Consider the following 24,107-nt stretch of genomic DNA (forward strand, 5'->3'; position numbering starts at 1 on the left):
GTTCTTCTAATGGTAACTAATTACATTGCCATACAGCTATAAGAGTTGATAAACGTAATTTTGCAATGATGGATTATATTGATAAGACAAAGTAAAAGCACAGGGTAACGTGTTTAGGGAGAGATTTATCGATGCAGTAGGGAAATGAGCCTGCTTAGTGGTAAAGTATAAGAATGAAAATAATTAGTCATCAAGTCCGCTTCCAGAGTAATCAATGAATGAAGTAGCGTATGGCTTTTAGTGCAGGGATGTGTTCTTTGAGGACTTCGGCTCGCCAGGTGCAGGTCTTTTTATCCGACTCCCGTAGGCGACCTGCGCGTCGGGATGAGGATGAAATGATGATGAAGACGACACATACACCCAGTGACCGTGCGAGGGGAATTAACCAATTTTTGTTAAAATTCCCGACCCTGCCGGGAATCAAACCCTAGACTCCTGTGACCAAAGGCCAGCATGCTAACCATTAGCCATGAAGCCGGACAGAGTAATCAATACGTGTGGTATACAGTGTTAGCAAAAGAAATAACGTGTACTCTTACCTGTTATGATTACAGTAGAAGCGTCAGCTATTCCCCAGAATCCAGCAATGACGAAGAAAACTATGCTCTCCTCCGGATTGGGTGCCCAGAACTTGAGAGCAGCAAGCACGCCCAAGTAAAGTGTGAAACATACTATCATCAGCGGTAGTCGACCAACTACTCTCACAGCAAAACAGCCCAGCAGTAGTGTGAAGCACAGTAGGAGTATCCCGTAGCAGATCATGACGTAGCCAATGTAAGGGATACCCCAGGCGCATGAGATATAACCCTGTAAGTGTATCACAGCATATGTAGAACATACCACATCTTTTACAGCGGTATATGAAAAAAACAGTTTATATTTGTTAACATTTTGGGAATATTTAGTGGATTTATCTCTCCGTTTTAAGGTATTTACTGATGAAACTCTAAAAGAAGCCACTCGTCACCTGTTCCAGTTCATACGTTGTTACGAACATGTTAGAAATATGTACCTCAGTGATGTGCTTACAGGAATCACTAGTCGATGTTATAGACCATAGGTCAGTTGGAAGGTATAGTACGTGGTTTACTACACTCATTGTAACCTCTTGGATACGCTTGTCTGTGCTGCATATGAAATAAGAAACAGCTGAGCAAAGACAACTACCGTCTCTCCTGATGAACACCACATAATGAGAAATTTCTAGCTCATCATTAAATAAACATTTTCTCAGGCATCTCTCATTTTCTTCCGGACGGAACGAGATGAGTGGAGTTGCCAACTACTTCAAATCAGACTATGGTCTGCCTAGCACAATATAGAGAAAGCAATGGGAGGAGACATGAATGCCATCAAGCGACATAAAGCCTATTATAGCAGGGTGCGAGTTATCCTCGCTACAAAGCGACCTATCATTACATTTTGTGCTTTCATCCCCTTATTCTGAATGTTTCAAAAAGGTTACTTATGACCAAAGCAGAACCTCTATAACAAGTTTCAATTTCAGCTGTTTGGTAGTACCACCCGAGATCTTGTGATGAATGATTGAGTGAGTGAGTGAGTGAGTGAGTGAGTGGTATTTCGCATTTACAGATATAGATATGTTTATTCATTTTTTATATTCATATTTTCTAAGGTACACTGTACTGCTGGATGGAGAACCACTGGTGGTGACTGACGTGTTAAAATACCTCGGATATAATCTTCTCTACTGGTACAACAAGAGATGCTGACGTCATATATCCCGTTAGTAAAAAAATAGTAATTAAATTAGTTTTCTTGCACTGTTCAAATTGATGGTTTCGGCACAGAATAATGCACAGCAATTATTGTATGTTTCGGCGACATGAATGCTGTAATAATCGAGTGTGGTCACTCCGACAGACTGACTTGCAAACATTGATATACAAAGTACGCTGTTTAAAGCTGCAGCTTCTACATACACGAGAAATTACATTCCTTCAGTATATACGCGGCATGCGCCTAATGCATCTCATTATATCCAGCGCACGGTGGTTATTGGGAAGCAGCTTCGTCAGTGTGGTAAATGAAAATCGAATCCCTGCTGTACATGGAACAAGTGGCAAAAGATCTGACACAAAACAGGAAGCAATACGGACTAAAAATGTGATGCTCTTTGATCTGATCACTCTTTGGGAGTATTAACATTCTCAACAGTACATGTACATACATGCATTATCATTATAGACCGTTTTGCCTTTCAGCGTTCAGTCTGCAAGCCTCTGTGAATTTACTAAACGTCTCCACAATCCTCTATTTGCAACTAGTACTGTGGCCTCATTTGGTTCTATACCTCTGGCTTACATGTACTGACATTTTAAGCAAGCCAGTACATGTAAAACCAGAAAATAATGTTCTATTCATAGCTGTGTTAACAAAGATTGAGCGGTTTCGTGACAAAGGAAGAAAATAATAATGTAATTGAAAATTTCATCTGTAATGCCGATAAGTAGATAGCAGGTAGGGACCCTCTTTGAAGGCAGCCGTACCCAGAGAGTGGTGCCCCTGCCTGTATGAGTCCCAGAGCACACTGACCGGATGTATAACGTCTGTTATGGGTCCCACCTCCGAGTTACGGGTGAAAACCTCAACGGAATTTATGGCGTAGATGGTGGACTTCGGTACGGTCGAGATGGGGGAAGAGACAAGCCCGGACTCGAGGATAAATACGAATTCGATTTAAAGAATCCCGGTATAAGTGGTCTCCCTCTACAAAGGGCCAACAGCCTCTAAAGGAGGGTGGATGAGCTGGTGGAGAAAAGGGCACTCTCTTATCCTTGGGGTGAGAAATCACCCCTAAAGGCGGATGAACTTATTGGAGGTCAACGGCATAGGATGCGGAAGTTAACGGGAAACCACCGCATTAAAGATTCTTGCAGTATCTCTACTCCAACTGGACAAAATTTATTTATATGGCTGTTCCTGAGAAGAAATTCGATTCCGGAGTAATACACCCACATTCGGATCTCCGGGTGGGCGCTGTATCAGGAGAACATTGCCATATGAAGACTGAGCGGTATGGGAAGAAGAAGACATCTGAAATGTTGAGGATTGGTGATTGGAATATCAGAACGATGAACGAGAAAGCTAAACTGGAGAATGTGAAGAAGGAAATGGAGAAATACAACAATATTTTTGGATTATGTGAACTGCGATAGGAAGGAGAAAGAGAGCTTGTATCTGGAGATTACAAGTAACGGAGGAGAACACAGCGAAGGAGGTTAGGACTATTGTATAGAAAAGTTCTAGATAGAAGTATAATTAAGGAGATGTCTGTAAGTGATAGGATACTGGCAACCAAGGTGCAGAGTGAGCCTTGTGATGCACTGATCATTGAAGTGTATATGCCTACAACGGATGCGGACGAGGAAGAGGAAGACCGGATTTATGAGCAGATAGAAGAGGTGTTTGAGGAGAATGGAAGTAGTCCAGTAAGAATTCTGATGGTGGGAGATTGGAATAGTGTACCTGGTAGTAGAAAACAGAGTAATGTGGTCTGAGATTATGGGTTAGAGAGAAGAAATGAAGAGAAAAACTAATTGATTTCTGCAAGAGCTTTGACCTTTGGATAGTTAACACCTGGTTTAATAATCATAAACCGAGGCAGTATATATATGAGCCCTGGTGATGCATACAGATATCAGACTGATTTCATTATACTCAATCAACGGTTCAAAAACCACATCAAAATGACTCAAGCATTCCCTGGGTCAGAGCAAATACTGACCACAACTTGCTAGTTGCAGTTATAAGAAAGCGACTGAAACATATCAGAGGTAAACACCCTGGAAGGAAGTGAGACGTAACAAAACTGAAGAATGAAAATGTCGGCACTTATATAAGAAGGACTGAAGAAAAGTTGGAAAACTCGAGAATGAGTATGGATATATCACAGGAATGGCTTACCAATAGGACTGCAGTAGTAAAAACCTTAGAAAAAGAAGTAGGTAAAGTCGGAATAAAAATCAATAAAAAGGAATGGATAACGAAGGAGGTGTTAGGTAAAATAGATGAAGGCAGAAAATGGAAAAATACTCCTCAGATGAAGGAAAAATACCATACAGAAAACTGAACAATGAGCTGAGATGGACAACTGATAAGGACAGCGAAGAATGGATGAAAAACCAATGTGAAGAAATAGAAAAGTTGGAAAAGGAGGGAAAAATAGAAAAAAAGTATCAAACAGCAAGGAGCGTGATGAGGATATATCCAAGGAAGATAAGCAAGCAAGGAATAATGAACAAAGAAGGAAAGATGACATAAAGTTTAGAAGAAAGTAAGGAGGTTTGGACGGAATATATAATAGATCTATATGATCATCAAGCTGATCATGGAACAATGAGACTGGAGAATAAGCAGGTTTGTGACGAAGAGTCCCGAGGATCAAGGATAGAAAAATGAGAAGTTGAGAAGTCAGTCCAGGACCTAAAGGAAACGAAGGCGATCGGCTGTGACCAGATACCATCTAAAGAATTAAAGGCTTTAGGAAATGGAGAAATAATTTATATAGTTTATATGTTATGTCACTAAGGCATTGATCAAGACAGTGCTAAGAAGAATAGAAAAGAAAATAGAGGAGAATATGGGATATGTCCAGTTTGGTTTTAGATAGGTAAGAGGAACCAGAGATGCAATCGGATGCCTAAGGATGATTGCAGAAAGGATGTTAGAAGTGAATAGGGAAATGTATATATGTTTCATTGACTGCGAAAAAGCGTTAGAATGAGTGAACTCGTGTATTATGATGAGGATTCTGAAAGATATTGGTGTAGATTGCAGAAGACTGATAAAGGAGTTTTATAAGGATCATAAAGTGATGTTTAGAGTAGATGAATATGAAAAAAATAGAAGAAGTGGGTATCGGAATAGGAGTGAGACAGGGATGTTGCATGTCACCCGCTGTGTTCAATATATGTGCAGAAAAACTTTTACAGAAGGCCCTGGAAAAAGCAAGAGGCGTTGTAGTAGTGGGTGGAGAACCAATGACGACCATAACATACGCAGCTGATGAGGCGGGATTAGCGGAACCAGAACTATGTTACCAAGCCATTCCAAATTTTAGACTGATCTTAATTAACAAAAAGGAGCTCACAGAATATGGTGAACATCGGAAGAAATTTTTAAAACTTACAAAACTCACTGCGGTCACCTCTTAATTATTTGTTATAGTGTAATTCATATTTTCACTTAATTTTCGTTGCTGTATTACTGTTAGAAGAAATTTCCATTCAAATACTTTCAGTTGTTAATAAATAGTGGGTATATAGTCGAAACAAACGTCATATTCGAGACTGATGTGACACAGCCAGTAGAAGTTGACAAAGAGATAAAGAACGCATACAATTCGTGTATCTCCTACTGCATGTATTAATGGATATCACCTTAAGAACATATCTTCCATGCCGGGACGAAACCTCCTATGTGATAATATCTTTGGAAATATACAGACCCGCAACACATATATTATGAGGAGCGAGAATGCCTTGACAATATTGCACCTTAGATGACAGAACCTTACCGGCCAAAGTTCTAAGCTAAAATATCCCACATAGGAGGTTTTGTCCCGGCAACGACGATATGTCTTTCTTTTTTAGCTTCTCCAGTAAACCCTGAATCAACAATGATGTTCTCCACATCGTTTCCCTTTTAGCATTAAAGAAATAAATCTATATAATTTTATAAAAAATCAATATAATTTTATACTATCTGCACTTCATGTTCACGCACTCAGTGTGATGCAACCGCAAATCGTTCTCTTTGATATTACTATTTCACTTTATCCATAACCTCTGTTAGATATTCATTTATATACTTTCTGTGGCATTCTGGGTCCTTATGGTCACATGGAACTTGAAGCATATTAACAAAGAATGAGTTTTTCAACGTTATTGTGACACGGCTGTCATTTGTGTTGCTTCGTAGGCTTGACGTGCGTCCTTGTGTGTCCTTGCATGTGAAGCCCTGATAATAAGTGCGGCCACGTTTTACCGCCCACAACTGAACTCAGCATGCACATATCCACATTTACTTGTTAATTTGACTGGAACTAGTGTGGCGAGAAACACATTAGAGCTCTGGTTCCTATTTTCAATGTTGAATCTTTTCGCATGAACCGAACATCCTAAATAGACCGGAAAAGATATTCACGGACTCTATAAGAATTTTAAGCTATTATTTATTCTATATTAGCATGATGGATATAACCCTACATAGGGAAAGGCCACCACAGTTCGTCCGTACGCATCCATCAATCGATTCCTAATTTAACTTTCATTTCTGAACTAAATAGTAATTACGAATTTTGTTTATACGAAAACACACACATTTTCCGCGTCCACTCTACAAGCCATTATAAATTAATTTAACGACTGCATAGAACCTAAGCTTAATTTCCACAGTGGATTGGTGTAGTTCTATATCCCGATCTTTGAAACCAAAAAGAATTGAGTCCCCTTCGTCTCCCCGTGATTCTCTCACCAACAAAAGCAGGGCGCATTATTCCATACGATAACTTATTCTCCACCTTTCTCCTCACGTGACTCCACCACCATAGCTTGCTCGTACGCATTTATCAATCGATTCCTAATTTAACTTTCATTTCTGAACTAAATGAAAGAGTGGCAAGCAACATTTTTGATAAAACTGAACTGTCGGTGCCATTTGTTGAGGTTTATGATAAGCTACCAGTAAACACTGGAAACTTGCATAGAAACACATTCAAGTGGCACATTGCAAGTGACTTTCATCTTGTTGCCCCCAACAGTTCTTAGAAACACTCGGAGCAAAACAGTGTCAAGCAACCAGGAGACCCAGATTACCATGGATTGTAGGAGGAAGCTTGTGTTTTCGAGTGATTCTGAAGAATATCTCAGTGATCCTGATGTAGACGCTATCTTCCTCACATAGCATGTGAAATTTCCTCTCAAAGCGGAAGTGAGGTAAGTGTTGCTTGGCATTATTTTGACCATAACTAAAGTTTCCTCCATTGTTGCTTGGGTTATGTAACTTATTAAGTCATTAGGTTATGTTTTAGGAACCGTTATAACACACTCTTGGATCTATAGCAAGTGGCTTTTTCAGTTTAAAGTTTACTCAAGTTAGTTTAAGGCCTTTGTTGACCAACATTCGCAAATATTCATTATGTGGCTTGGCACTATATTGCTCCAATTTTAAATCTGTTGCTGTCAGTCATCATTTTTCTCAAGAAAGGTTACATTGTCACTTGCGACCAGAGGTTTATACGAGTTAATAGAAAAACTAGTGCATAATGTTGCAGCACTCTTGTTAAAGTGTCGCTATTAGTTACATAACAGAGGATACAACTTGGGTATTTCTCGTACTAAGACTTGGTGTTTTGCACTGTTTAGGATATCCTGGATCATTCAAGGATACCTTAACATTCGCCTGAGAAAGGCTCGAATTCTAGGAAAAGAAATAGACGTATTAAGATCAAGATGAATAAGAAGAGGCGAAACGAAGGAAGAGACTATGTAGCGCGTAAGACCGGAAAAGTTGTTCCAGGAGCAAAAGTTGGAGAGCTATGTCGCTGTCCCCTGAGATGTTTTGAACTTGATGAACAACAGATATTGTCAATATTTAATGGGTTTTGGGATCTCGCTGATTTTGATAAGCAAAATGCTTATTTAGTTGGATGTATTGGAGCTATTCCTGTAAAACGGAGATACAGGACACCTGAAGGAGAGCCAAGCTACGGAAAATGTGGACATACAATGTAGGCATTCATGACTGTGGTAAAGACTTAGTGTGCATGTTTTTGTGGGATGAGAGTATTGTAGGAGAGGCAGTGACGAAATAGGTAGTGCAGTTTTGAAGCATCTGAAAACAAACGCCGTCGATGCTAAAAAGCTTGTGATTTTTTTTGATAACTGCGGGGGCCAGAATAAAAACTGGAATATAATGGCACTCTGGCCTTATTTAATTCACACTAAACGATTTAATGAGATCGAACACTGGTTTTTAACATCTGGCCACACATTCTTGCCATCAGATAGAGACTTTGTAAAAATTGAGAAGTACCAACGAAATCAACCGCCTGTGTACGACGCTGCCGACTAGAAATGTATCGTTCATGAATGTGGGAGAAAGAAGAAAGAAGAAGTTCAGTGTGACAGACATGAAACAAGACGACTTTTATGACAAGGCAGCATTAAAAGTTGGACTCCTGAACACCAGTAAAAAAATATGTGTAAGTGGCATGGAATTTAAATTCACAGACGTAATTTGATCAAATTTGAAGCAAGTAATCCATGGCTTATCAAACTAAAAACAAGAGTGAATATGGATTTTGAAGACTGTAGCGTGCGAAAAAGAAGCGACACCACAACGTTGAGCTTGAAACGAAAGTACACTACTGTGCGAAAAATAAAGAAAAATAAACTGCAAGATGTGTTGAAACTCCTGGACTATGACCCACCTGTCCATCACCAGTTTTATCTCAGCTTGATTCCTTATTCTGAAGACACTAATGAAGCTGAAGAAGTGTAGGAAAGGAGCAGCTGATCTTTTAGTTTTAATATTATCATTTAGACTTTCACGGCCCATGTAACTATTCATGAGTTGTATTTTTGGGCTTATGCCGTGTAAATAATTATAAACACACTCAACGTTTCAAAAGGAACGTTGCCTTTCTTCATCAGGAGACAAAAGAGAAGAGAAACGACGTATTGATGGTTGCTAGGAGAAAGCAACAAGAAAGCTTCAAATGGTGCCCAAAGATGTAAAGGGGACGCCATTTTGGCCCAATGCTAGAGACAATGAATAGTAACAGCAAAGCATTACTCTCTAATGGTTCTGATTATAGGTAGCCATGATTCACTGAGGTTGTAACCTGTATCGCGGTTGAAATTATCTGGATGTTTACGTATTTCAACCGCCTCCCTGATAATTCTTGAGCGATATTGCTTTATACGGGCAAGAACATCCACTTCTTGGAACAAGACATCATGACCAGGTGTTAGGGCATGGTCAGCAACAGCTGATTTATCAGGTTGGTTGAGTCTGATACATCTGGTATGTTCTTTGATGCGAGTACACACCGTTCTCGAAGTCTGCCCAATATAAACCTTGCCACAAGTACAGGGAACTCTGTAGATACCAGGTTGTTGTAATTTAGGCAAACTATCCTTAGTTGGTCGCAGGAGGTGCCTAATCTTAACTGATGCTCCAAAAACAGTTCGTACATGGTACCTACGTAAGATTTTAGCAATACGATCCGTCGTGTTATGTATGTAAGGTAGGTAAGCAGTTCCTTTTACATCTTTTTTCTTAACAGACGTCCGATTATGTGCCGATTTCAGAACCCTTGAGATCAAAGCTCTGCTGTAACCGTTGCTCTCAAAGGTGGTTCTCAAGGTGTTAATTTCCTCTTGTAGATCTGACGCTTCACAAATCCTCCTGGCCCTGGTAGTCAGAGTTGTAAGGATACCATGTTTCTGGGCAGGGTGATGGTGAGAATCTGCATGGAGATATCTATTGGTGTGTGTAGGTTTACGATACACGCTGTGTCCTGCAGATCCATCCTCTTTCTTGGTGACGAGAACATCTAAAAATGGTATCTTGCCGTCAGATTCCATTTCCAAGGTGAAACAAATGGAAGGGTGCTGGCGATTAAGGTGATCCAGAAAGTGACCAAGATTGTCTTCACCTTCTGTCCATACGACGAACGTATCATCCACAAATCGCCATATTTTGAAAAGAACATCATAGTTAAAAGATACAAACAGACCTTTTTCCGTGATGGGTTTATGTTGATTTATTTACATTTCTTTTCATGTCCAGTTCTACCCCGATTTCCACTGCTACCAAAATAAATATTATTGGTGGAAATGTTATTTTAATTGAAGATTGGTGTTAGTTTTCATTTCTGATTAAAATAGTTGAAATATCAGACATTGTTTCATTATCATAAAATAATATTCCTAAGACAAGTGGGACTCCCATTGGGGCATTAAAGTGCCAAGCCACAGTATTCTGTGACGTGGTATTAAATGTATTGACTTTTACTCTACAAATAGCAGCCCAAAAGAAATTATGCCTGAAAATCACATACAATGAATATTACTGATCCTTTCAAAGCTATTATTACATCATTCCCGTCAATGGTACGATTTCACGATTTGAACAAACTTTCTAACTGCTCTCCCTTAAAGTTAAGAAAATGTTGCTTGGCACTCTTTTGCCCCGACACCTTCTAAATAGTAGTTACACAATTTTACACGACGTCCAAGATATCGTGTCATGGTGATAACCAACATTTTAACATCAACGATTATACTAATTATCAATCTACTCGGATAATTGCATTAAAACAGGTGCATTTGTTTAGGTTACAATGGAAAGGAAATAAAGAGGATGTGTGATGTTAGTCTAAAATCATTCAAAATAGCAGATACAATGGCAAAAAAACCTATGTTCTATATATGAAGCACTCTAAAATATTAGAAATATCACGCTTGCAAGAAAACTGAGATTGCATACACGTTTATGAATTTTCTTGGTAAATGTATTAGTGATCTCTGGAGCGCTTATACTTACGTAATTAAAGTCCGCCTCCAAGAAGCCTTCAGATACACTACCAAGGGCGCTGACTGGTATAAGTAGCAACTGGTAAGGGTTTCCAAGATGTTTAACGCTGGAAGCTAACAGCTGACAGCCAGAGAAGCCCCTCTTCGTTGCACGTTCATTTTCGTTGTACCTGAAAAACACGCAAGCAGGGATTGAAAACTGGACAGATCATAATACCTAATACTTGAATGAACTCTCAAAAGGCTAGATTAGCAGTGTGATTGAAGCTAATTCATCTTGATGATCTTCATGCTACCCATCCTGCATCATGCTACTGTTGTGTGTCCTTACTATTTTCAGTATAATTAGCGTCGGGATATGCATCTCCTTCAATACTCTTATGAAGAATGTAATTTAAACTAGAATATACGTTATTTGAAAACAGTTATTTCAATGAGAGTAGAAAGGATGTATGTACAATTTTACGGAACTATTACAGACCATGATAACCAGGAGACAAGCCATATACAGTGGGCATAATGAATCATTTTTACTAAATGACAAGAAAATGCATTGGTACAGAAAACTTCTTAATCAGCTTACCCTCCAGGGTTGGTTTTTCCCTCAGACTCAGCGAGGGATCTCACCCCTAACCGCCCCAAGGGCAGTGTCCTGGAGCGTGAGACATTGGGTCGGGGGATACAACTGGGGAGGATGACCAGTACCTCGCCCAGGCGGCCTCACCTGCTATGCTGAACAGGGGTCTTGGTGGAGGATGGGAAGATTGTAAGGGATAAACAAGGAAGAGGGAAGAAAGCGGCCGTGGCCTTATGTCAGGTACAATCCCGGCATTTGCCTGGAGGAGAAGTGAGAAACCACGGAAAACCACTTCCAGGATGGCCGAGGTGGGAATCGAACCCACCTCTACTCAGTTGACCTCCCGAGGTTGAGTGGGCCCCGTTCCAGCCCTCGAACCATTTTTTTAAATTTAGTGGCAGAGCCGGGAATCGAACGCGAGCCTTCGGAGGTGGCAGCTAATCACACTAACCACTACACCACAGAGACGGGTGGTACAGAGAACTACGAATTGAAATTCACAAGAAAAAAAATACGGAGCTGACACATACAGAGAATAAGTTGAAATTCACAATAGGTAAAAGGTGGAATCGACAAATGCAATAACATTATATGTGAATAGCAAACATCGAATTTCAGTAAAATCCCTTGAATTAAACGTTAAAAATCTACAGGAAGAAGGGCTTTTTCATGACCAAACAGAAAGTCAAAAATCATTAATATTCTCTGAATGCACCCTGGTATAAAATATGTTGGTATTTATAAAAATGATAGGTAAGACAACCATTAACAATTCGTCGTGAAGGTGTTAATAAAAAGTTTTAGTTCGTTTTGTTTTATTTTGGAAAAAGAGCTGGACGGAATTTGTCGTAACTAGGCATTTAAGTTCAGAGATAGTCGGGTGGTGCTCTAGGCAATATACTATTTGTTTAGCAGCGGACCGATATTAAAGGGGCTAAAGCAGGAAGTGTCAAATTTCTTCAGTAATATAGGGGAATCCAAAAACTGTACATAGGAAAAGTTGCATAAAATATAATTTCCCATCTCGTGGGTTATTATATTTTCCACAAATTTCCAAATATCTCAGGAAATGGTAATTGCATTTAAAATGTCTATATGACAAAAATATACATAGTGTATCCGGGAGGATGGAGGACGGAAAATGGATCAATTTGAGATAAGGAACAATATACCGGAAGCTATCGAGTCAAAAGTTAAGCAAAATTCTACTCTTTTAAGACCGTTTACTTGCACAAGCAGCTCCAATTACAACAAATGTTCGAAATGGCGTCGCCCTGTGTCAATACAGGCATGGTATCGTCGTATAAAGTTCCGTCGTACCCGTTCGAATATCCCCCTGTGGGTGGAGGCGGTAGAATAACACCCACGGTATCTCCTGCCTGTCGTAAAAGGTGACTAAAAGGGGTTCCAGGGGCTCTGAACTTTCGAGCGTGGGTTGGCGACCACGGGGCCCTTAGCTGAGTCCAGGCATTGCTTCCATTTACTTGTGACAGGCTCCTCACTTTCATCTATCCTATCCGAACTCTCTTGGTCAACTCTTGTTCTTTTCCGGCCCCGACGCTATTAGGTTTGCTAGGGCTAGGGTGTCTTTCATTTTCATGCCTTTTGTGGCCCTTGCCTTCCTTTGGCCGATACCTTCATTTTTCGAAGTGTCGGATCCCTTGAATTTTTTCCTCTGATTAGTGTTATATAGAGGATGGTTGCCTAGTTGTACTTGCTCTTAAAACAAAAATCACCACTACCACCACCACTCGTTTGAACAGCGTCGCAGGTAGCGAGATTTCTTGCCAAGAGATCCTCTTCAGTCTCGAAAGGTGTTTCATAGCCATGGATTTTCACATGACCCCACAAGAAGAAATCACAATTATCAGATCTATTTTTGCTATACCTTTTGACTGCCGGCCGCAGTGGATAAGGCGTTGGTCTACTAATCCCAAGTTAACGGGTTCAAACCCGACTGAGGTCGGTGTCTTTTAAGGGTATATAAAGGTGGTAATCCCATGTCGTTGGCTTGCGGCACGTTAGAGAACTACTGTGAAATGCAATGTTGACACCCCAGCGATTGTTTAGATCGGGCTGACGTTAAACGACTTGGATTATTAAAAACTTTTGACTCAAACGTTTCCGGACTAAGACTCCTTATGTCAAATTGATCCCCGTGTTGATCTCCATCATCCCTGAAAGTTAGTAATATCATCACGGATACACCGTGTATAAAATGTAATTTCCAGTCTTTTATATCAGGGCCTCTCAGGGTGCATGCACTGTTCACGGTGCAAAAGACGACTTTGCTTGGTTGACCAGAGTGCAGACCCTCACTCCTCGATTTGTCTCGCTCGCTCCGCCTGTCCCCCTCTTCCTCACTTGCTCCGTAGCGCTCCAAATCCAAGCCGAGTTGAGCCGAGCTTAGCCAAGTAGCCCAGAGACGAAGCGTTGGTCCAAGCCGAGCCGAGTGGAACCGATGCAATGTGCACAGGAACTCTGCACCTCAATTTGCACGCGTGAGATTTAGGGCGTTTGAGAGGCCCTATTTTATATCGTATATATTTTACTGTGTGAGGCTTTAATAATGGAGAAATTAACGAATTTGATCTCACTCTTATCCTCCTGCATAATCGCACGATCGGAATAACACCATCTGGGCCTACGGCAAGGAATTTCATGTCAATAGAGTGATGTCTAATTAGATTCTCCTGCTAACGCTATGTGAGTTATTCACAAACCCGTCAACAACGGGTGGTACAGATACTACTGTAGTTAATAATTGGGGTGAATATATTTATGAAGGAATTCTGGTTTTTACCTGGTGAGAGAGTCCACACCTAGCACCAACACAGCTGCTGCCACGAATATCAAGGCCAGTAGAATTCCCCAGATAATGAATAATTGCTGATCAGGAGGTCGCAAAAGATTCACGTTACTCTTCGTCAACGGCGTATCAGGACAGAAGCTAGCACCACAGAACTGGGTCAGTTCGGTAGACACAGAAGTATGTGACGTAGAGCTTCCAGTCAGGAGTACTGCAAAGAGTTAAGATAAATATATTCTATTGCTTTGGGGATATCGGGTCGTGTTACAATTAACTGTTGTACGCTCACGCATTTCAATCTTGCCACCAAGATTAATCGGGTATTTAGCAGTTTCTATGGCCTTACAAATGATTCTTGGTGTAAAATGTTTCTCCTTTCAAATGACAGATGTTGCATCAAAAATTATTTCTTTGCTGCGCGAGCAATACCGCGTATCTGACAATGCTAGTCCTATTTTCGTTGTGTTCATTTTCCTACGCTAAAGTGTAGAGGAAAATGAACCTTATACTGCAGAAGTGCGTAAATACGTCTTGCAAATATACATTCTAATTGTGCGGTACGGTAAGGTTCATTTTCCTTTACACGTAGGTATAGGAAAATGAACACAATGAACATTGTCCAGATGGACTCCATGTCCGTTTTTGGCTGGGAAGCATGACCAGTCTGGTAAAGACGTAAGTGACTGCGATTTCCCCAAGCCTAGTTGCTACCTTCCTATGTATTTGTCCATCATAAACAAGTCCACAGGAACAAGGAATCATAAATATTCAAGCACAGCCTAAAATTCATAGTTTACAGTACGATTGATTGATTGATTGATTGATTGATTGATTGATTGATTGATTGATTGATTGATCGATTGATTGATTGATTGATTGATTGATTGATTGATTGATTGATTGATTGATTGATTGATTGATTGATTGATTGATTGATTGATTGATTGATTGATTGATTGATTAGCAGCTTACCAATTACCAGGAGTGAGAGGGACCAAGTTTTAGCAGCAAACACAAGTGTGCTTTTCCTTGAATTGTTTCCTAGATAGTATGTTCAAACCCCACTGCCGGCAGCTCTGAAGATGGTTTTCCGTGGATTCCACTGTTCACCCCAGACAAATGCGTGGGCTGTATCTTAGTTAAGGCCACTGTCATTTTCTCCCCACTCCTTATACTTTCCTATCCCATTATCATGTATATAGTCCTAATCCATGAAAATGTCAGCGTCTTGGCCTTGTGTCTCCGCAGTACCTGGTTTGATTCCCTGCCGAGTCGAAGAATTTTATCTTAAACGGTTTATCCACGTGTTCGGGGATTGAGTGCTTGTGCTGTTCCCAACCTTTTTGCAATTCATACACTACACAACACTATCCTCTATCACACTAACACGCAGTTCTTCGTACAACTGCAGACATCGCCCACCCTGGACGGAGGGTCTGCAGTACAAAGGCTGAACTGGAGTGGTAATAGCCACATGGAGTTGCTATATACAAGTGTATGGGACTGATTGCGAATAGTAATCTTAGAATCAGTGAGTAGATGTGACCAACACGTACGCACACGTGGGCACATAACCTCGTACTCTGTATACAGCCAAGAATTCTGTCGTGGCTCAGATATTTAATATTGAAGAAAGTATTATTGTACGTAAATGCTCAGGTAAGAAAACTAACAAGAATGTGCTCTATCCCGGTGAACTTAAATGGTAATTCACTGTTTTTTTGTCTGTTGATAATTTATTTTATTATTTTTACTTTTGACAAGGTGATTCAGAAGATAATATCCTAGTTCCATCTGCAAGGAAATACGATCGAAATTCATCAGCAATAAAGATAATTTTATTTACAATTATTTGACCTGTTTTAGTGACGATTAATTTTTATGGTACTGTTGTAGAAATGTTTCTTCCTCCTGACTGATTTCTCCAATTTACCATGTGGATAAAGAATATTTATTTTTTTACATTTGAGAACATTTTTGAATACCCTAGGAGGCCGTAATGAAGCGTATGAAAATAAAATAAGTTCTTATAATAAGAACGATTTAGTTATGTGAGTTCCATCGAGGAGCAGCAGAGATTTTGGAATTCTTGGTAGTAGCACGTCTAAAATAAAGCTTTTCATTTCAAAATAATCCTCCTTACGAATGACAGAAGATGACGTGGAATATCTAAAAGAAACAATTAAGCCTGCGAAAGGAAATTGAGATATGTCATAAAAGTATATGATGTGATGCAATGTCGTGCGGCCTTCGGAGAGGCCTGATGCTGGTTTATTGTTGACGCATATGGTGTTACTCGACACGAGTAGGCTATGTGCCGACACCGGCTTTATGACTGTGATATTTATGTGTAACAACCTTGTAATTCTTATAGAGAACTGTGGAACATAAGAAACTATTTATTTTTATATGTGTTTATTTATTTAATTTTTTATGTCATGCCTTCATCTGTAGCGAAGTTAGGACTCACAGCCCTTTATTACACTTAACTGTATACTACTGAACATAACCTGCAGAAGAAATGATGAATTAACAGCCGAAAATCCTTATCACGTTCATGCTTTCATTCATACTAACATTCTCACAACATTCTGATATACAAGAGGTAATATCGACAAGGACACTTAAAAGAGACTAAAGAGGTGCAATTTTTAACACTAACTGGAAGGGAATTCCATAGCCTTGCACCGAGCAATTGAAGAGCGATGGAGTGTAGATGAATAATGCTCAGGTATTGCAAGTATAGAAGTCGATCGTGTGTTATGTTCTTGAGAGGAGAAGCGGAAATTAAACTGTGAGGATAGATACCAGGGTTTTCATTTATGCAACGGTCGAATTAAAAAATTGCAACGTGCAGTAATCGTAGTTTGTCGATTTTAGTGAGGGAGACAAGAGGTGAGAATTACTTGAAAATATAAATCTAATAATGTACATGAGTAAAGCCCGGATTGATATGCAGTAACAAGTTAGATTGAAAACTAATTTGGTTAGTAGGAAGTGTCGGCTACCCTCTCGTCCATAAAGTGACAAGAGTAACATAAACTGTAGGGATTCTGATGGGCCGTACCCCTAATGTTTATGCAAAATCTGCAGCATAATTGTTCTGAAGGTAGACTATACTTGTTACTCACTTCAGTAAGTTTGCATTCTAACCTATTAATTCATAAAAGTCCAGGCTCTATACATGAGTTATTGCTATCTGTAGTTTCAGTATTGGTTCCATGGTGACATCAGCATTTACAACATCATAGTAATTAAGTATGTGAAATATGAGGGTCTGGATAAGGTTAGTTTTCATGCTGTGGCGAGTTTTGAGACAGTGAAGTAACAAGTGCAGCTATAGAAACTAGATGGCTATAGAAAATTACGACTATTGTGGTCGGTGTTCATACTCCATTATTTCTAGTTTACTCAACATTTTTATTTTGAAAATTATTTATTACTAGGTGCTCGTGGCTTACCTTGAGCTGAGATGAGGTTGCCCCATACTAGTGACATCATGTATAGGAAGAAGAATATCCCAAAGAACAGCATCATTGTAGTCTCCTTGTCCACTCCAGTCACAGTCATGTAGGTTTCGGCCATCACACTAGCGTAAGTTCCCTGTGCACAGAAGAGAACTCCTGCGCCCATTCCTGCAGCTGCAGATGTTGGTAGGAGCGTATAGAATTTGGGATAGAACTGTGCTACAATATACGGTGCGAACAGCAGGCACGAGGTTACCATGGAGCCTTTACAGCCTAGCCACCTGGAAGTAAACACCACATAATATGTCCAGCAAGGAGGGAAATGTTTATTATGAGTGGAATTAAAATATTTTGGAGGATAATATCAATGCGATAGTATTTATGGGACGCACGTCCCGAAATGCAGAAATAACAAAAAGCAAAACAAAGTCACCTCCGTACAGGCCATGAAGGCCTTGGAGTAAAGGCATCCACCATTGTTAACCTCGGCACGTGATGGGGTAGAGTGGTCAGCTCTACTCCCGGCCGCCTTAGCCCCCAGAAAATAACCCGGTACTCATTTTTGGTGTAGGCTGAGTGAACTTCAGGGCCATATGCACCTCCGGAAGTGGAAATCTCGTATCTTATATTTTACGACTTCCTGGCGGCGATTCGAACCCACGTCCTTCCGGGCGAACCGAGCACGCCTTTACCGCCTCGGCCAGGCAGCCCCTCAGAAATAAACACCAGCAATGAATTATTCTTCCTGATAGCCAAATATGGAAGCCATTAAGGTTATTTACGTGGAATGTAAATTTCCTTGATATATCGAACATAAACTTTATACACACCATTTAAGATGCCAGTTACGCTTTCTACATTTGAACAGAGCTGTTCAGAAACTGATAAGAAAATTAATTGAGAAAGTTCAACTACAGAAAGGTATATACGTACACACACTTGAGAAAACTTTTCTGATCTAGTGAATCGCACCCCAGAATTTAGGTTAAGAAAGTGAAGAAAATGGATTTATATTTCATTAAGTGTGAATGGTAATCTGAAAACTTTATGTATCATACAAATAAGCAGAACAGTTTTAAATACACTCCCGAGAAGAATTATACCGCCTTCAGCGTATGTGCTAAGTTCTTCAGTATTACGCCTACAAATACTTTACATAGTTTAAAATCAATAGGTCACCTAATTGATTACTGGTCCATCACCTATATGGTAGAGAAACACTGATCATTGAATCTGACAAGTAGGATTTCTAAAAATGACGTTAAATCAAAACACCCACACAGGGGAACACGGTTATTATTCTTTCAGTCTAAATATCCAAGCTCTTATTTATGCCCAGTTACTTTACGAACATGCTGCATACCATCCTTAGGGTACAAGAAATACCTGCGCTTTATTTATGGATGTGTTGTACATTACCCTACTGTGATCAGCGTGTTTTTCACCTGTTGATGTAATTCGATAACATCGACCCATCGTGCTCATACTTGTTTACTAAGGAAAAAGTCTGGTGACTGTTCTGATCAGGGATGTTATCGGGTACACTGAGTCGATCTCTAGTGTATCAACTCACCTTTCTTCGGCAGGTACCAAGATAAAGCTTGAAAAACGACACTGGTCAATGCTCCCTTCATTTATTAATGTCTCAAAATGAGGAAATTTTATATGAGTCGTAAAGTAATAATCATATTCCATAATTAAAACATATACTATGGTACTACAGCATTGACGGACCTTGATCTTCAACCGATCCCTGCCCAGCGCGAAGGCCTGCAGGTTTCGAGGATCAATGCAACAAATCCTCTCGGTCAAAATTATTAGCTTTCTAGACCGCCAATACTAGTTACTAGATAATTAGTATTGATATTCGTTTATATTTATCAGCTTATTCCATTGTGACGATCAAGTCTGTGCACCTATTTCAAATGGGAAATCACTGCACTGCGTGTGATAATATTATTGTGTATATATAAATTTCGTAAAAGTCAGTTTTGTGTATTAACATTCCTGAATAATTAAATAGTTTGCTTTTAAACTCTGATTCAGATAAGATAATCAATCTTCGAATGAGTCCTGGTGTAATGATAGGTATTTAAATAAGTTCTCTGTTAGCTGAGCTGCGAACAGCATAGTATTCTATGAAGGACACAGAGTGAGTGATAACGAGTCACATGTTAAGACAAGGCCAGGACAGATACTTTTGAAATTTGTTCAAAATACAACACACTTCACACGACTGTTCTGCCCTGTAGAGGTATCTTATGTCCATTTGATGACAACCCGTACTTCACTCAAAACGGACGCTGTGAGAGTCGAAATTCGAAAATTCTCAGTATACAATTTTTGACGTATGAACAATGCTTTTAGGAGATTACATTTAATAATTCGCATTTGCCTTTTATAAAACGCCGTTTCTGAAGCGATTCATTTTTGACGTTCTTCTATTAAACCGAAGCTAATTTTGAAATTAAATTTAAATTTAAATAAATTTAAATAAATAAAATGTATCAAAATATAAATTTCTTTTCTTTTTCTAAAATATCTATAGATAAAATTTTGGTTTCTGCAATTGGCGTGGTTTATAACTTCACTGGGCTATAATCCTTGCTATCGTTGCTATAAAACTTGTCAGAGTCACTGCGACGTAAGACCAGTAGCAAATATTCAATGTTACCGCCATTCGCTCGGCTAGGTCACGTTATGGTTATCTGAAAGAGTGGTGTAGGATTTTAATAAAAATTGTGCGCAGTTCACGAATAATGCATTGAATATATATTCTACAGTATATAAGAAAATATTTTTAATTTCTTACGGCCTGATGATTACGAGTTGCGTGAGAAGTAACGAATGTAAAAATTACAAACCATATTGTTAGGAACTCACAGATAGCGAGTACACGACTTAAAGATTACGAATTATCCGTATATAGCTGGAAATATAATTTCCATATATTTAAAGACCTTGGCATTCTACTTATTTTCTATTTATTTATCAAATTGAAATTCTCTCGTTTATTTCCAACGCTGAAGCTTGGATATATCATCTCTGAATCCGGTACATTAAACTAATTGATCTAGCTGTAATATGTGATACACTTCTTGTCTCCTACCGGGAGTTTTCCTACCTTATATTCATTATTAGTATTCCAAGTTCTGTTAAATTATATACCTACGTCATCTTCCAAATGTTAAAATGATTTCCAACAATAATCAGAGCCTCCAGTTGGAATTTAAGAAAAATATATGAGTTATAGCACCTTAGTAGCCACACCACCGTTAACTCCCTTGTGTTCAGTTTCAAAGCCACTGTACATAAAGTGCACTTTAATGAAATTCAAGAGAGAAAACAGCTTTCTGTATCAAATACCAACTTTAAAGATGATTTCGAATAGCTAAGTTTTGTTGTATTTGCTTCATTTAATGGTTATAGACGCCTCCTTTATCAGGGCCTTGTACTTCAATGCGTGGAACTAATACACAGCATGAGTTAATGTGATTTTGAGGAAGGTTTTTTAGTAAAAAGCTACACTTACTAGAGTTTACAGTACCGAGCTCGATAGCTGCAGTCGCTTAAGTGCGGTCAGTATCCAGTATTTGGGAGATAGTGGGTTTGAACCCCTCTGTCGGCAGCTCTGAAGATGGTTTCCCATGGTTTCCCATTTTCACACCAGGCAAATGCTAGGGCTGTACCTTAATTAAGGCCACGGAAGCTTCCTTCCCACCCCTATCCCTTTCCTATCCCATCGTCGCCATAAGACCTATCTGTGTCGGTGCGACGTAAAGCAGCTTGCACAAAAAAGAGGTTAGGGTTGCTTAAGAATCTAAATACGATTTACTATCATATCCGTACTGCACTCAAAACAGACAATGTGAGAGCGAGCAGGGTTTTTAGGATATTACTGTTAATAAATTGCATTTACATTTCAGATAAACGGCGTTTCTTAAGCGATTCATTGTTGAGGTTCTTCTATTAGATTGAAGCTTACTCTGAATACCCTACATCACTAAAATTAAATTTCCCAATGTTTAGATTTCTTTTATTAAAATATCTAGGATAGAATTTCAGTTTCTGCATTGACGTTTATTACAATTTCACTGAACTGTAATTAATTGATCATTAGTATTTCAATACGACTTTTCGAAGGGCCCAAATATTGTATTGTGTAGGAAAAATGTTTTGCTACAAATTTAATTCAGTGGATCGTTCAATTAGTCAAACCCAATTGATGAAATGTTCATTGTTGTTCCTTCGCTATTTTTTGGATATAATTCATACCGTAGGGTGTATATTAAATTTCAAATGTTGTAAATTGCACTTCAGTAACTATTTCCATTTCCACTGTCGAAAAAAGATACTGTTACAAAGGTCATGTTACGAGGAGCCCTTCCGTTGTCTTGAAGGTTTCCTTGGAACTAATTTTCAAGAACACGTGTGTGTACAGACGAGTTCGATCTTCGAATTAATCAAAACAGAATATATTCGATATTGAAGAGAATGACAAAAATATTTCTACAGTCCTGGAATGGTATTTGTTGTGAATAATATGAATATTTACGCTGAACGTTCGATGTATCGCAGTATTTTTATTTTTTATTTTAGCTATTATCTATCGACTGTTAAGTGTAGCCCTCTTCAATAATGTTCCACTTTATCATAAAATGCACCTTACCGTAACACCACTTCCTATCCACTTTTTAATGCAAAAGACCACCGCTTGGGTCTCCATACGCCCTTCCTCTGTCCTCTTAGTTTCTATACAACAATTCCTAGAGTTCTGTCTATTGCGGTCTAGTGTAAGAGCAACCGAAACTTTGGTAACTCTCTCCAGGAAGTCCGTTGTCGGTGTCCTTCGCATTTTCTATCACTGAATGTTGTTATTAGCATCCGCTTCTCCGTAGTACGTTGAGTGAGCTCCAGCTTATAAGGGCTAGCCTATGTCAGGATGTGACAGATTTCTTTTTTTTTTTGCTAGTTGCTTTACGTCGCACCGACACAGATAGGTCTTATGGCGACGATGGGACAAGGAAGGGCTAGGAGTGGGAAGGAAGCGGCCATGGCCTTGATTAAGGTACAGCCAGAGCATTTGCCTGGTGTGAAAATGGGAAACCATGGAAAACCATTTTCAGGGCTGCCGACAGTGGGGTTCGAACCTTCTATCCCCCGAATACTGGATACTGGCCGCACTTAAGCGACTGCAGCTATCGAGCTCGGTGAACAGATTTTAATCCATCGGTAAGTCGTTAATGAATATGCTGCATCTCGTTAACGTTACATAATAGAAAGCTTGTGCTCACTGCAGTTAGATGTAAAACTAAAGTAATTACTAAATGTGAGTGAAAAGTTCATTTAAATTAACCATAATATATTTCGCATTTTATTTTTCTTATTCTGGATATGTTTCATGCCCAAGTGGCTTAACAGAACAGTATTCATTAATATCTTATTCATGTACAGACCTATTTTCCCTAATTCTAACATGAAATTGCATTACAATATTTTCAAAAAGATTTTTGAAAACAAAGTTTTATTTCAATTATCATAACTAAATTGATAAAACAAAATAAATAAAAACAAATCTGACTACGAAGAGACGTGATATAGGATTTTGGGCTTACGCCTTGTCAAGAAAATAAGGTATAATTCTTTACGTTTCGCAAAGATCCTTGCTCTGCGTCATCGGAAGAAAATCTCGACTGTCCACGAGAAAGGCTTCTTAAACAATGAACCTTTGATATTTAGACGTTATAATAGAAGTGGAAATGGTACGTTCATTCGCCACCAGATGGCAGCTCGGACGCGGTACAACGCTAGCGTTCGAAGCGGTAGCTGACGGAACCATCAGATTCAGTCTAGGTCACATAACATAACATAACATAACATAACATAACATAACATAACATAACATAACATAACATAACATAACATAACATAACATAACATAACATAACATAACATAACATAACATAACATAACATAACATAACATAACATAACATAACATAACATAACATAACATAACATAACATAACATAACATAACATAACATAACATAACATAACATAACATAACATAACATAACATAACATAACATAACATAACATAACATAACATAACATAACATAACATAACATAACATAACATAACATAACATAACATAACATAACATAACATAACATAACATAACATAACATAACATAACATAACATAACATAACATAACATAACATAACATAACATAACATAACATAACATAACATAACATAACATAACATAACATAACATAACATAACATAACATAACATAACATAACATAACATAACATAACATAACATAACATGTGTATGTAACATATGACATTGACAGGTGTATGACATTGACACAAGCCCGGAATGAAACATCTGGCCATAAGGAACGTACGGATTTGGAAAACACCGAGACGAAAAAACAATAGTGAAGGGACAGGGAAGGGAACTACCCACGAAAATCCTTAATGGCTGGCAACCAGTTATTACTTAATTAATAACCAGTGTCCCTGTTGAAATTGTAAGGATTTCTACGTATTTCCAAAGCTTCCCGTATAATCCTGGACCTGTAGTGTCTAATGTGGGTAAGAGCTCGAACATCTTGGAACATGACATGACCCGACGATAGAGCGTACTCAGCTATTGCTGATTTGTCTGGCTGGTTGAGA

The 24,107-nt window shown here is 38.9% G+C and overlaps 1 protein-coding gene across 1 annotated transcript in view; it reads right to left on the reverse strand.

Moving 5' to 3' along the window:
• Positions 1–24,107, reverse strand: part of LOC136876774 (myosin-2 heavy chain) — a 37,664-nt gene that overhangs the window by 10,865 nt on the left and 2,692 nt on the right. The window contains exons 2-5 of the mRNA XM_067150601.2: positions 17,413–17,699; positions 13,946–14,162; positions 10,576–10,735; positions 540–807 (exon numbers count right to left, since the gene is read on the reverse strand). Of these exons, the coding sequence (XP_067006702.2) occupies positions 540–807; positions 10,576–10,735; positions 13,946–14,162; positions 17,413–17,699 (932 nt within the window). The remainder of the gene's footprint in view (positions 1–539; positions 808–10,575; positions 10,736–13,945; positions 14,163–17,412; positions 17,700–24,107) is intronic.

This window comes from Anabrus simplex, chromosome 1 (genome assembly GCF_040414725.1).
Source record: "Anabrus simplex isolate iqAnaSimp1 chromosome 1, ASM4041472v1, whole genome shotgun sequence".
NCBI lineage: Eukaryota > Metazoa > Arthropoda > Insecta > Orthoptera > Tettigoniidae > Anabrus > Anabrus simplex.